Below are 16,232 nucleotides of genomic sequence, written 5' to 3' on the forward strand. Positions count from 1 at the left end.
CAACAACTGGACTTGCTTTTGTCAAAAAATTATGAATTTTTTTCTCAGGATATTCCAACTTCATTATCATAATTACAACTTCATCCTTATTGTGTTTTTTCTTAATAATATTAACATTTTATTCTTGATTCTTGAACTCGATTATCATAAAAGTACAAATTGATTGGACATGCTTTTGTTGTGAAATAAAAAAAAATATTCTGAAAACATTTGGACTTTATCTTACTACTATATCATACAATTATGACATTCGCCTTGTAAAGGTTTCACTTGTTTTTGTTGTAAAAGTTCGAAGTTATTCTCAAATTATTCCAAACTTATTATAATGTCGACTTTATCCTGGTAATATTACAACTCATTCTCGTAATTTTCATGTCATATTGCGGACTTATTGTAAAAGTTTGACTTGCTTTTGTCGTAAAATTATACAGATATTCTCAGAATAGTCCAACCTAATTATGTCATAACTAACATTTTTCTCGTACTATGACTATTTTTGTAAAATGACAAAATTAATTCTCTTGTTGGATTTGCGGCTTATTCTAGTAAAATTGGAAGATTTTTCTGTGAATATTACTTTATTTTTGTACAATTAAAAAAACGTCCTTTTGTAAAATGACTGTGAAAAATGGGCTGTCTTTTGTCGTAAAATTGTGAATTTATCGTCAAAATATTTCAACCTTATTATTCTAATTAGTATTTTTCTCATAATATTACAACATATTTTGGTGATATTACATAGTCATTGTTATGACTGTGTTTGTTAAATTGCAAACTGATTCTGCCTGTGGCGCTGGAAAAACAAAAAACTAGCCAAAAGAAATGGAAATAAGGGATTATTTCAGTGGACCGAGTTCACATGCCAGACGCAGCCTCTGAGGGAAATAGGATAAGACGGCGAGAGAGGGCGGATGAAAGGAAGAAAGACTAGAAAACTAGGAGATAGAGGTGGTGCTGGTGGTGGAGAAATAATGCAAATGACGAAACAAGCCTGCTTGAGGTATACCGTGCGGCATTCCCTACACACCTCAGCAATGGGCTCCTTACGACTTGAGGCATTGCTCTAACGGGCAAAAGAGTGACGTCCAGGTGCATAACAGCCTCCAAGAAAGCTCAAGACATGCTCTGCATTCATGCTGGCATTCCTCAAGGCTCAGTCTAAATGGACAACCTCACCCCCCAAAAAAGGGGGACATCGACTCCTTGTAAGCTTACTCTCACCCTCCGCCATTACAGTCGCCGGCTGATGGTCCCCAGGTTGAATTATAGGAAGGAGACTGGACCACATGGGTGGAGTCAAATAGACTGCTGGCTGTTCTTCTTTCAAAAGGTTTTACATTTAAAAAGGGAGAAAGTGGAGGGTAAAAAAAAAAAAAAAAGATTAGAACACCTCTGACCACCACACCACATTCCTGAAAAGTAAAGAGGAACATTACGCAGTAAAGAGGATTACACTTGTGGGAAGAAGCGTCCATCCCCGCCCCTTTTCATCCTTTCTCAGCTCCTTTTTTGTGGCTAGAGCAGAATAAGATCACATACTTTCTTAGCTCCTTTTTTGTTGCTAGAGCAGAGTAAAATCTTACAGATCTTTTCTTAAAGAACACAGTCACGGCCAGACTGCAAACTCTTAAGCCTCAGGAATTTTAGACATTTCAACAAAATCTCTCTGTCCACAGTCCTCAGTCACCAATCACCTGGAAGATGATAGCACTGCTTTTCACTAGTTTGGACACACAAATCACATAAAATTGGTTCATCACAGACCCCATAGTGGGACATTGTCATTTATGTGTGCCTGTTGAGATAGCAATAAACGTTTACAAACAATAATCAGTCAGACAGCATACGGTTGTCAGCGTAACCGAAACTAGCCATTGCTTGTGCATTTACTTGTCACTTTTGAGACATTAGAAGAATGGGAGATAATTACGGATTCTTTTAACCCAGTGCAGTCTGCCGACATCATGTTCCTCTATTTGTGCAAAATAGAAATTAGTGTGCGGAAAAAGAGATGAAAGAAAGGCTGAGAAGTCTACTGTGAAAGAAGAAAGGACTAGGGATGTCCGATATTGGCTTTTTTGCCGATAACTACTAATATGCCAATATTGTCCAACTCCCAGTTTCAGATTCCGATATTGGGTGAAGTGCCTTGCCAAGGACACAACGACAGTGACTGGGTGGAGCAAGGATCGAACCGCCAACCTTCCAGTTTCTGGACAACCTGCTCTACCTCCTGAACCACTGCTGCTTCATTCAATGGCTAACAGCTAGCGTCCCAGATGTTAACGTAGCGCTAGCTGACTTCAGGGCAGTCAGAGCGGACAGGAACACAAGAGCGCAAAGGAGGTGGGCTTGCACTGTATGTGAACAAACTGTGGTGTCATCCTGGCCATGTGAACATTAAAATGGCCATCTATACAGCATAAAAAAAAAAATTGCTTTCCATCATCGGGGAAAAACCTGATACCGATATCACATTTTTATGCCAATATTGGGCAAATATTATCGTTATTATACATCGTTGAATTCATGCATTTTAAAAGGTGTAATATGTCATTTTGCTGCCGATAATTCCTTTAACTCTCTCAATAGGCTAGCTGTTCAGTGTAATTCATATAAATATTACCCATGACCATCTTGTCTGGAGCAAAGAAAATCAACAGTTTAAATGTATGATAATAGCGGTAAAATACTTAGTAGCGTATCACAGTACTTGCCACAGTGTTAAACAAGCTGTGACTCAGATCTAATGTTTTGCTTTTCAAGACAAAGTGGAGGTCGTGTGATGTTGTCGATAAGCTTCCTCCGGCTAAGTCTTTAAATAGCAGGTCAAGATCACTTTAATGAAAGCCACCTTCCACATTATTACCACTTTATTAGATGCATTGCTGCTGCAGGGAGTCACACACAGATTATCACCTTGATGAGTTTATTTACGCAGGCTGATTAAAATCCCAAATCCTCACAGGCATCAGGAGGAGGATGCTTGCAATTTTCCATATCATTATTCCTGACAGCTGTTCCTTTAATCATTCATTTATATGCCATCCGTTTAGATTATGCGCATAGGCAGAGAAAAGGAAGTAAAATAAATAGTAAGATGTGGCTTGCAATAAAAAGGCACTTAAGCCCTGCATAATGAAAAAGGCTTAATGCGATGGTAGACCTTTATAAGATGCTCATTAAAATACCGAACCTGAAACAATTGTTAATGCATATTACAAAGAAAAAAAGTTAAATTATATTAATTCCAATAACATGATTTTCAAAAATATCATATTTGTATAAAATACTGTAATTAGTAATTATATTAAGTGAATATGTTTGTCTTAAAAATAAAATATTTGGTCCAAAATTTATTACAAATTAAAATTTCTGACAAATAAGTTAGAGAGATAGCATTTGACATAATAAAACAAAAACAAAATAACGTTTTAAAAAGTCAGTATTTTGGCTTTTGGTTTTGATTATATTAAAGGGGACCTATTATACTAATTTTCGGGTCTTTTTATTGAGTTCCGGACTCCTATAGAGCAACTACACACGATAACCCACACAAAAAGCTTTCAAGATCCTCCAGACTCTGCACCTCTTCCTGCAGTGTTTCCTGTCTTCCGCCTAAACGGTCTGTGTAATTTACTCCACCCCCGGCCCTCCTTCAGGTACGCCTCCCGCCGAGCCCACTCCGCTGTGATTGGTCACATTCACAAGTGCTCCCGAGGAATTCGAGACAGCTGCCGGACCCCTTTTGTCCGATTACTTACACAAAATAAACACAATAAGGACACTGATAAATTGTTACTTAAAGCTTTCTCTTCTGACTCTTCAACACGACCAAGTAACGTTGGAAGGACTGACTTCAGCAACAGTTTGGCAAATAGTCCAGCTTCGTATCGGCCCATGTTCACAAAACAGTCCCGTGTGAAGTGCCGTTGACAGATGACAGGGAATCAGCAACTCCAACCACTTCTGCCATCTTTACGCACACCCGAACAAACAATTCCTGGGAGCCATTGCTTGACGTGCTAACACCATGAACAGAGCGAAGCAGAGCGGGGGTGCTGGGCATGCCCATTTAAGCAAGCCCGGCTTGCATTTGACATCAATGGAACTCGGTGTTAAAAAAACTCTGTAAATCACAGCGTAAAGAGCCGTCCAAAACTGCTTTAAGGGCTCACTTCCAAATGCACAAACCTCACAATCTGACACGTTGGCATCGTTTAGCACAAGAATACAACATTGTAAGAACATTTATAGGTCAGAAAAGAGAAAAAGCATAATAGGTCCCCTTGAAATAGGAATAATCAATTAGCAGCAATGTATTCCAATAAGTTAAATCAAATAAAAAGATTTAAATAAAGCCATGCAAGATCAGTAAAATGATATTGAAAATGATGTCACAACACAAAGTAATATTAGTAAAAAAATAAATATTTAAAAGGATTTTGGGGGCAAGTGTTCAGGTACATTATTTTCATTACATTTGTTTAAAAAAAAGTTTAGCAGTAATGCAATAAAAAATAACAAAAATAGATACATTTTATAAAAAGGTACATTATTTACTAATTAACTGCTTTTTTTTGTCCAAAATCCTATGGAATTACTTGGCAAATATTCAGTAAAATGAGCTCCCTGTGTATTGTCGGTAGTCTATGTTTGCTGTTTTCTCAAGTGTTTCACAGCATTGTTGGCCATCGCACCCGCAGAGTCATGAGTCTGTCTTCACCTTCCACTTAAAGCAAAGGAAGGTGTGTCCACTTGTGAGCCATAATGCAGGTGCAGCTTCATTTTCACCGCACACGTTTCATCTGCATTTTGATTTATCCTGCATGGAGCCTGCGACCCGCTTGTAGATCATCTGATTTCAAAGCTATGAGGTGTGACACTTTGACCTTAAGTGGCATATTCCGCTGGTGGTGATAAGAAGCGAGCGGCTCCAACGGGGCGACGCACATCAATCGTAAAGCTCAAATCAATGTTTAATGAAGGCTGAATTTAAATGAGCGACTTTAATCTATGGCTTCTGAATAATTAAAATGGCTTCCATAGCATGCGCCAGCTCAAAACACCCGAGGTTATCGACGCTGAAAAAGCGTTATCCAGAAATTATGGGGGGGGGGGGGGGGGGGGGGGGGGGGAATCTCCAAATGACACATGGCTGCTTCTTAGGAGGAACTGAAGCGTTTCGATAAGCAGCAGTTGGATCCTTTTACATCTTAGGACAAAGCAGAGACGTCTGAACGAGGCAGACGGGAGCCACCTATCCACCCGACACGCACAATGACTCATTTGGAGCATTCCGGAAAGGATTTCAACACCTCCCCTCCTCAAGCGAACCCCCTTGCTTTTAATTACACACTATCCTATTCTCGTCTGAGGGCATGAATTCCTCTAAGCCCCAGCGTGGATTTACAGCTAAAGCGAGAGCTTTTCAGCACGAGCAACCTGTCAGTGACGCAGAAACACAACACAAAAAAAACAGCCACTCAGGGTTGTCTAGTGAGTAATTGAGATGTTATCTTGACGGCAGAGGAAGCACTCGCTCAGCGCTGAGTCAGCCCTTTCTCCGGTCCTTCATGGGATGAAAACAAAGAAGGTTTCACTCGGTGGCTCTCATGAAGCGAGCCACAATCATTGATTGGTTCCTTTCGCTGGGACCACATTAGTTAGTAAGGTTATCATGCAGTGTTATTCATTTAGTTGTGGTAGTCCGCCACTAATTTATTTTGACCACCACATCATTTTACGCCGCCTATCAAAAATTCTCCATGTTTATGTACGTTTTACACACCTTGAAAGCGATTCTGGTTTGCGTCTGTGAGTTGTTAACGCTTTCTCTTCCAATTTCTAAGATCTATCCGTGCAGAAGTTATTGCCAGTGTGAGTTTTCTAATGTTGAAGAGATATATTTGAAACATTAATGGCTCCTCCCAAGTGTGTGTGGTGTTTTATTGATGTTCTGACATCATTACAGTCGGACTGACAGCAGTGTTTTTTTAGTGAATTGTATCTGCGTGCTAAAACAAGCTAGTTATGCCTAACCTGCACATGCTGATTTAAGACTAGAGTTCAATTGACACGTATTATATGCAAATACATTTGGTGACATTGTTTATATTAATATTCAGTTTATATGCAAGATGCAGACATTGAGTTTATTTAAAGTATTACACCGCACGTACACTTCTAAGTCCACAATTTAAGTCCATATGATGACTTGGTGTTCTCTGGCCAGAACCTTAACCGGTTTCAGAGTTCAATACGCAATACTATGTTAGTCGTCCTCATGAACACATTATTATGGGACTCATTTTGGAGAAGGGGTTGGGAAATCCATGTTGGTATATTGCTGCCGTAAAATAGATCGACGGATGGTGTGCATTACACATGACTAACATGTGACTCCCGAAAAATAGGCCAACCGGATGTAGACGCGTTCTGCACATGCGTAGAACCGATTGCGTTTCCGGGACGGACTGCGCAGTGACACACCCAAAACAACTTAAAAATGCAGTTAAACGACTACAAAAATGGAAGTGACCACATCAGCCAGTGTTAAAAAGGATTTAAACAAGCATTCAACTAATCATTAGAATGAGTTTGGCCTGGATGGGCTCCTTTCCTCATGCATTAAAAAGGCAGATAATTCATTGTCATTACTTTTTAACTAATTAATGAATCATTCATTGAGGGAACAATGTTTGGGCACATTTATTACTTTTTAATAACTTTTTACAGTAATTTAATTTAAATTCAATTTAAAGAAAATATTAACCCCCCCAAAATGTATTCTTAAATTTATGATTATTATTCAAAATCTAATTAAAAAATATGTTTCTGCCAGCTTTTACAGATTTTTTTTTTTGCATGCATAGAGTGTATATATACAGTATATAACTATGTAACTGAGGAAAAAAAAACCTTGAAGAAAAGGTCTTCTTTAAGCAATACTGTACAAAGTCAGTGTGTACAAAGATGACAGGTTTCAAATTCATGTTCTCTTCTCAGCAAACATAAAACGGCAGGGGCCCATGACGCAAACATAATTTGTTACTGTGCAACATCATGTTGCATTTTATTTTTTACGTAGGTGCTAAAAAACAGCATTAATTTAGCCTTGAGAGAGTAGCTTGGCAAGTGTAAAAATTATGTTTTGTTTTGTTTTTTTTCAAGCTGCTACACCGCTTCTGAAGTCCTCACACACAATTGTGCAACCATGTAGCGTAAATCCATGTTGACACTGTTTACTGTTTACACTGGTAGCAGGTTCTGAGGGCTCACCTTGATTACAGGTCTTCCCTGTGAAACCGGCGTGACATTTGCACTTGTTGGGTCCCACGCAGTCTCCGTGTTTACAGCCTGGCTGGCACAGCGCTAGAAGGGTGGGAGGAAGAGCATTTAATGGCATGGCTGCTTCACCAACGAGGCTTTAAAGTGTGTAGCTGTAAAGGTAGCAGAATGGCTCACTCATGTAAGACAAGTCTTAATCTTTAAAGCTTGTTTATTGTACTTTGATGGAACTTTAGCGGTATGGTGGTTTGTCACCTGGGTGGTACCGTTGACACCAATAATCACCCAGAAGAAGACTATATGGACCCTTATTTGTAGCCTATAGATTGATCTTACAAATGTATGGATGGACATTTGACTAAATTTCTTACTCAGATTATGAGGAAAATTAACAACCTGTTCTTTAGCCGACAAACTAGTAGAGCCTTAATCAACAACGCGTTGAATCTAAGTTTTGCACTCCAGTTTTGCCTCCATTGACAGAATTCTTAATTCATTGATTTTTATGCCCATCCCAAGGTTGGATTCCTAATGTTTACACTGGCATATGTCCAAAGAAGATTAACTCTTCTAGACTATAATTACTGTCTGGCTAACAAGATGTGAGGGTAATGTTTAGGGATTATTGTCAACAGTGTTGTTGTTATTGGGCCCTGGCCAATACATTTCATTAACAGCCTCATTAATTTCTTCATAACAGAGTGCTGGCTTAATTAATGCTGTGGTGGTGGAAGAGCATGTACTGTACTGAATCCAATAAATTCAAATGTGCTGCAAAATTTATTTGATTTCAGCAGTTCAATTAAGAGATAGACACCAATTAAATGCCCAGGACATTTTGGCAGTCCTTTTTTTTTTTTTTATTATTAGAGCGCAAACCTGTGTTTTACAATATTGAACTTTTTGACAGTTTTTCAAATTTTATGAGATACTGAATTTGGGGTTTTAATTAGCTGTAATCTACTGTATAATCGCCAAAATAAAAAAAAAAAAATTATAATAAAAAAAATATTTCAGTCTGTGTGTAGTGACTATAGAATAGAAGAGTTTCACTTTTTTAACTATTGAAATATATTATATAATATTTTATGAATATATTATTAATATATTTTTTATGTTTCAGTATTTCAGTTTTGTTTAATGACTGTGAGCTCAAAATAAAATAAAGGGAAAAAAAAGGCACATTTTGTGTCTAAATGACATTAAAAAAGATTTTAAAAATGCATATGGTTGCTGTCCAATGAAAAGCATGTGTTTCCATTTTTCTTTCTCTTTCATTTTATAAAAAAAAAGGAAACTGAACTTCTGTGATTCTGAAAAAAAAGATGATTTCACTCCCCCCGCTTCTTCTTAATCAGTGAATTTTTAAGAGCTTTTCCCATCCAAAAAGTTTGTTAAAATTTCTAGCTATTTCCATTTAAGTGTTAAAAATATATATTTAACTTGCTATAAATGTTTTTTAAAGCAGAATTTCCAGCAATCAGATACAGTGGTACCTCGGTTAACATCCACCCAGGTTAGCGCATTTTTCGGTTAACGTCCAAAATATATGCAAAAATTTTGCCTTGGTTTGCATTCGCCTGCCTGATTAGCGTGCAATATGGTGCGTGTGACCAACTGTTGTATTCGTGCTGCTTGGTTTGTTTACACAGCCATCTTGGATCACACTCAGAACACAAAATCTCATGGTAGCCACATCACCGCATCAAACGTCAACCAGGAGCTGTCACATGACTTCAGTCAGCTGATGTGAAGAAACCACTCAGCGGTAAGATGCATACACCTTTTACAATAACCACCATCAAATTTTAAGCCGCTAGTTTGTGTGGAAAAACGTTACTTGTTTGACAGTGCCGATCGCACCCTGAGCTCCATTTCAAAAATATGCTTTTTCCCCATTAATTATTTGGTAATTTATTATTTTACGATTTATCAAAAAGTGTTGGCTTAAGTTTTTGTTGTTCTTGATAACTGTCTCCCTTTTTGTTTATTTGCAGACAGACACAAACACAATGCTAAACACTGGTAGAACATAGACTTTATATAATGAATGCTACGTAGTCTGATTGATTGAGATGCTATTGAATCTACAGAATTATGTGTAATGATCTTTATTGACATACTTAATTGAAATGTGAATGATTGAAAAACGTGTTTTTCAGTAAACATTTTGACAATGTGAATATGAAATATTAATGCATGTTTTCTGCATAAAACTAGGTAAATGTTAATTTCTTCATTACATGACATGTTTCTGGCATTGTTTTTTTTTATGTAAAACTGCGCATGTTAAAAAGCCTTACTGCCCCATGAGTGCAATAACAAAAAAAGGGGATTGCCCTCTAAGCATAACCCGCTCTCCTCCCCCTCCATCTTTGCAAAACTAGGTAAAAGTGATGTTAAATGTTCAGTTGTCTATTTTTGCATAATTTTATGCATGTAAAACTATACTTAGAGTATTTTCTATAAAATATTTTATGTTAAAATGTTTGGGTGTCTGGAACAGATTAATTGGATTTACATTATTTTCTATGGCAAACGTGTCTTAGTTAGGAGTCGTTTTGGTTTGAGTTAGACCTTCTGGAACAAAGGCACCACTGTAATTACAATGCGATAACGACATGTTCTGGTGTGACGTATGAAGTACTTGTCGGACAGCAACAATTGCTTTCACTGCAGCATGGCAAGAGAAATGAGTCTGAGCCCTTTCACACTGAGATTCCGCAAAATTGCCACACCACAGAAGTGACAGTGTCCCTGGCATTCATTTGTGACAACTGCTTTCAACACAACAGGGCAGGAGAAGCAAGTGTCCGGTGATAAAACTTAAGGCCTTTAGGATATTCCCTTTTACACAGGTGCCGTCCCACCAATGTTATAGCTCTGATACTACCACTAAAGGGGAAAATTGCCGAACCAACTTTGCACCCCCTCTTCAGTGTCTTCAGTGCAATTCATACAGAACAGTAAAAAAAAAAAAAAAAAATCCGGTAAAACGTCATCAATGACAATCATTATCATCATCATTAAAAGGCTCAAAGTTTCTAGATGCTTCCTCCCCCAGAGGATCAAGTGTCTAGACTCCAAATATCCAGTGGACCATCAGTTTGTTGTTGGAAACTTGTCTCCCCACTTGTTGAGAACCTAGTGCTCCGTTAGCGGCTCAAATGAAAGAAAGACGCTTCAAGCGCTCGTTGGCTCAGCGGCGAGGAATGCTTGGCTGGAATAAGCTGGATCACAGGCGGCCATCAACGGGACTCCGAGAGTATTTATAAGTGTCGGACTTGGCAGAGGGATCGGAGGACGGACGGCGGGGTTGATCAACTAAAAATGTCCTCAGCAGCTGGAAGGCCAAACATAGCGGATAGGATCGTCGGTCCATTAACAAGGACGAAACATCCAAGTGGTGACACACTTTCACTGCCATGATGAGGAATGTTTGGAAGTTATTTGATGTGACTGTAGTGACGCCTGCATTTTGATTACGCTAAGTGATCCTGCCATCAGTGTAGCAATAAACAACACGGTTATTTATGACATTAATCACGGTGATATATATCTCCCGCAATGATCCAATAATATGCACGCTGCATGTTAAAGACGATGTTTTTCCACCCTCATTTAAGTTCCGTTGTTCTGTATGAACCATACAGACATAGAATCAATCCAGCTATTTTCCACTCTCTAAAGGTAGTGTTAAGGCCATAACAGAAGCACGAAAGTGATGTGACACACCAGCCACTGTTGTGTTGAAACAACTGTTCAACAAGTTCTCAATATGTCACACCAGATGCCGAACAGGCTAAAAACCTGTTTCTTTACAACAGAACAGAAACATGAATTAAGCTGAAAATCTTCTAACTAAGCAACAAAATTGACCCAAGACCAATATTGGGGAACCCTGGGACACAGTAAAAGGTATTTTGACAATGTCAGGCATATCAAAAAGCTAAAGGTGGTGCAAGACTCCCTGACCAGAAAGACTTTTAGCGGAAAAGGCAGAAAACAACGGCCAACTTCCATCCATCTATTCATCCCTCCATTTTCTTCAGTTTTTCTGGGTGTGGGTAGGGGGGGCAGCAGTCTCAGAAAGGAAGCCCAGACTTCCCGGTCTCCGGCTACCTCTTCCAGTTCCACAGTGAGGACACCAAGGCGTTTCCAGGCCAGCTGTGAGACCTAGACCATGTTCTAGGTCAGTCCCGGGGCTTTCTCCCGGCAGGTCATGCCTGGAATACCAGGGAGGAGTCCAGAAGGCATCCGAACTAGATGCCTGGGCCACCTTAACTGGCTCCTCTCGATGTTAAGGAGCAATGGCCCTACTCTGAGCTTGTCCCGGATCTCTTAGGGATCTCTTATTTTGATCATGAGCAAAAGCTCATGACCGTAGGTGAGCGTGGGAATACCGGTCCAGTACAGCGACCGCATTACTGCAGGATGCTGTGCCGAGCCACCTGTCAACCTCATGCTCCAACCTTCCCTCACTCGTGAACGAGACCCCAAAGATTCTTCAACTCCTCCACCAGGGGCAAGACCTCACTCCCAACCCAAGGGTACAATCCAACCTTTTCCGACTGAGAACAATGGCCTCAGATTTGGAGGTGCTGAGTCTCATCCCAGAAGCTTCAAACTCAGCTGCAAACCGCCCCAGTAAACACTGAACTTGCTGGCAAACTTCGGAAAATGCAATAATTCATGTGCACGGAAACTGAAAAATGGAAAATGTCTATGCTGTAACCCCATAACAACCCTGGTTTTCTTTTCTGTTTTCAGTCTCACAGTTCCTTAACATAATTTTGTTTTTAACATAAACCCCCTCACCCCCCAAATTATGGGCTCCCCAGTTGGATCACGATTACCGCTTAGTGTCCTCCAGAACACTTCAACGCTTCTGCTACAGTCAGGTTGAGAGAGTTTAAGTAGCAAGGTGATCGGGGTGACTTTTGATCTATAAATAAGATTCACAGGCTGTGCCCCCAACCGCCCACAACCCCGTTCCCCTAGTGATGCATGTCTATAAAGCCAGATAGTGTGGAGCTAACCTTGGGGCTTGGGGCACCTTATCCCGACTAGCCTGCGAATTAAGGAGACGGAAGCTGCAAAACAAATGGCCAGACAACAGGAGCAGGCATGATGTTAAACACATAAAGGTGATGTTAGATGGCCTTTTTAAGCCATGCTTCCACTAAACAGTTCGCTCCACTTCGGTATGGAATCAAAACTGTACTTCTTGGCACCCTTTCTTTGTGGGCCAGTACCAAAAGGGTGATGCTAGACTGGTTGGACAGTGAATTGGTTACCATACCAAACCATACCGTGGTGAATTGGACTGTTAGTAGAAACATGGCTGTTGTTCTCTCAATGTTGTAGAGTCACACATGCATTATTAGTGAGTTTGAGGAGTACTGTTAGCAACCCTGTTGGTTGGTTGGTTAGTTTGTGAGAGTGTTAAGCAGGAGGATTACACCCTAAAGTACACTACATTACACCATGGATTTCTGTGAAATTTCTATGAAACTTTGTGGACAGGTGGTACATGTGCAAAGCTATAACCCAACCAATTTTGATGCACATTCAAATAAAGATGTGCACAGAGGGAGGTATTTTGTCAAATCGTATGATGTGATTTACGCTCCAGCACATTGAAGAATCTGACTTTATACAATGTTGCAACAAGTCATTATTAAGTTCTTTGGTATTAGAGCTTTGTGTATGTCTCCAAACGTTGTGGACAAATAGTAGGCACATAGTCGCTCAGGTGATAAATTTTTGGTGGCAACTGACCCTCACCTCTGTGTGAAAAATGAAATTATAACAAAAGCATATCAAGTCATATATCAAATTAAACGCCATGATGAGGGCTTTCGAGAATTGTACCTATATTGTCAATATGTCCTCATTTGTTGACATAATACAAGAATGTCACCATTTGGTGAGAATACATGTTATCTTTTTTTGAACACTTTTTATAATTTTACTACATGGCTATTGAAGCCCTGGCCCAAAATCTGCATCGAGAATACACTAAAGTTACAAAAGTTACAAGCTCACACGTATTCCCACTATTTTCCATCAGTGCTGCCTTCGCCTCTGGTGTTTGCTTATTTCAGAACCCCCCTTTGAGACTTGGCAGAGTGCCGTCATATCACTTTTTTAATTAATACACTTTTATACATGTAAAGATTTGTTTTCAGGTGTTCCTTGTCAGGCATCCTTTGTGTTGATGCATTAGCGGAGGTCTGCTCTCTAGCCTGCATCATTTCAATCATTCAAAAGGTCGCTCGATAAGCCCTTGCTTGGAGTCAATCTCAAAATTTTATTCCTCTTCAAAGCTCCTTAAGCCCATTTGTTCTGCGCATTAGCTCCAGCAGACACACTTGAACCGATATCTGAGCCACTCAGCGCCGGTGAAATAAAGCATGCGATAAGAACGCTGCCCACAGATCATTACCATCACTAAAACACTATCACTTTTCCCGCTGCTTTCAAAGCTCAAGTGACCGAGTGGAAACACAATCTGTGCATTTGGCCAAACAAAGAGTGAAAACTCAGTCAAAGTAAATCCTGGTCTCTGTGGATTTGGTTTTGGAAACCAATGCAGGGTCTGCTGGAGACCAAAATGAACCACATTCACAATGAAGAATACGCTGACATATGCGGTTACACAACACCACAAATCAATGTTATTCATCTCTATGTTGGTATTGTGCTGTTTCCCTAACCACAGCAGTGGTGGTTACTTTAAATAGATAGAACGGCAATAGTAGATCATTTTATTCTGAAAACAATGGGATCATATGAGCACTTGGCCAATAAGAGTTATTTTGATGATTGAGAATGATTTGACAAAAAAATATATATGAAGTTGAACGGTGAGGTTGTACAATTCAATCAAAATCTTTGGGAAAATTACGTCTTTAAGTGGCACAAAAAGTGAGAAGACCTCAGTTTGGCTACCATCAAAGGGATTCATTGCTTTTTCTTTAGCTTTTTTGTGGCCTTTAGCAAAGCCTAACTTGGAAGCTGTGTGCAGCAAGCACTCAAGATTCAAAACAGCGTCACCATATGCATCATCACTGGTTCTCAAACTTAAGGCAGGGGATTTGATTGTTTTTACTAGTAGAGGCGGTTAACTTCATTTTACACTTGTGAGACCATTAATATTGTTAAATGAGATGTGGAGGTGTGTATACAATAATAAATAATAACAATAATATCATAATAATGAAATATTTAATGTGTCTTTCACTCTAACGTTGTTGAATTGGAATTTGTGACAAGTGTTTTCTCAGAGGCAATTCATACTGCCTAATGTTAGCATTTCTTCAAATGCTAGCTTTTCAACTCTATTAAAGACCAGCATTTCTTTTGTAATGACTTTCTGTTAAGGCACACAATTTTGCGCTGTGCCGTTTTTACTTTACTGACCAAACGTCTCAGTGAGTGTTGAGTGTCGGGACGAAGGCTCTGCATCTCAATGTGTATTTTTTCTCTCAGATGGGAAAACAGCGTCAGGTGAATATGCTTGAGTTTGTTTTGTTGCCTTTTACACACCCTTAGTGACTTCCACCCAATACTGATCCAGGCCATATATCCATGTCGACTTGTAATTTGCATGTTGAAAAAGTGTGTGCACCCATGATATACAAGTACAACGTACATAAATACAAATAATTATATTTCTAAATATGTTTTCTATGTGTATAGTAGGAGGTACATCTTTGGGACTTGGTCATTTTAAAAGTAGCTTGCAGGCTGAACAAGCGTGAGCACCCCTGACTTGCAAGACAATTAAGCATGTTAAAAAATGTTATGCCGCTGCCATGCACTTCACCTTCCCATTGCTCATTGTTATTCATTAAAGTTATTGCTTTTTGACATTTCAACATTAACAGGGTGAACTTCTTTTTACACTTGCATGACATGAAATGTTTAAAAACACAACGCAAGAATAAAAAAAGACCCTCTCCACTTCTTTAACTTCTATGCCACCATTACGCGTCATCATAGTCAGATGTTTCATGTTTATAGGACGGTTAACGTCGTTTTACATTTGTATGACGGTTTAGAGTGTTAAAATGCTACTTAACACACTGCATGTACGATTAATACAGTTGTTATGATGGTGACATTTTCACCCTGGAATAGATTATGGGAAAAAAGGCTCTGAAATCTTCACACTAAATTCAAAAGTAACAGCAAGATGATCCCGATGGCAGCCGGTTAGAATAAGTAGCTTATCATTAAATAAAGCTTCAGCCTGCCAATTTCAAAACAGCTTGTCGTCTTCTACAATCTAGCTTGATTTTGATTTTTTTGGTCCCATGGCAAAACTGCCGGTGTGAACGTAAAGCGAAACGCACCAAAGGCCAGAGTGTTTCAGTGGTGCACAGTGGTTCAGACCAGAGTGCTGAACCATAAGTGTGAATTCAACTTAAATCACATCCTTAGTGACTTCCAAGCAATACTGATCCATGTAACAAGTCAACAGACTTTTCACTTCTTTTTTTTTTTTTTGTTAATTTAAAAGTAGCTAACAAACAGACTAACAAACTACGGTAATACTAAAGTTTATTGGTGGTTTGTTTATGGTTTTGCAAACATTATATTAACCCATGTCATTCTGAAGAAACTGAAATTCTCAATTAGTCCATACTAGGGATGCTCCGATCAGGGCTTTATGCTGCCGGTAATCATCCATGAGTGAAATCAGCCGATACCGATCACATACAGTAGATGAAGTGTAAATTTTTAAATGTGCTTTTGGCTACATCAGGGGTCACCAAGTTTTTTTCTTGCGAGAGCTACTTTTACAAAAAATGTCCAAGAGCTACTCATGTTTGTAACCATTTTTTTCCAAAGCTTATTTCAACCCAACCAAAGCGAATAAGCTTGTTTTACCAAAACATTAACAAAATGCTGGTATCCACAAGTCACATTTGTAT

The 16,232-nt window shown here is 39.1% G+C and overlaps 1 protein-coding gene across 3 annotated transcripts in view; it reads right to left on the reverse strand.

Moving 5' to 3' along the window:
* The window catches only part of npnta (nephronectin a), a 61,485-nt gene that overhangs the window by 30,455 nt on the left and 14,798 nt on the right, over nt 1–16,232 (reverse strand). The window contains exons 3-4 of one of the 3 annotated variants that reach the window (XM_054778717.1): nt 12,330–12,383; nt 7,282–7,374 (exon numbers count right to left, since the gene is read on the reverse strand). The exons of 1 other annotated variant lie outside the window; for it this stretch is intronic. In XM_054778717.1, coding sequence (XP_054634692.1) covers nt 7,282–7,374; nt 12,330–12,383 — 147 coding nt within the window. The remainder of the gene's footprint in view (nt 1–7,281; nt 7,375–12,329; nt 12,384–16,232) is intronic. One more of the 3 variants, XM_054778718.1, reaches the window with a different exon arrangement.

Source organism: Dunckerocampus dactyliophorus, chromosome 6 (genome assembly GCF_027744805.1).
Source record: "Dunckerocampus dactyliophorus isolate RoL2022-P2 chromosome 6, RoL_Ddac_1.1, whole genome shotgun sequence".
NCBI lineage: Eukaryota > Metazoa > Chordata > Actinopteri > Syngnathiformes > Syngnathidae > Dunckerocampus > Dunckerocampus dactyliophorus.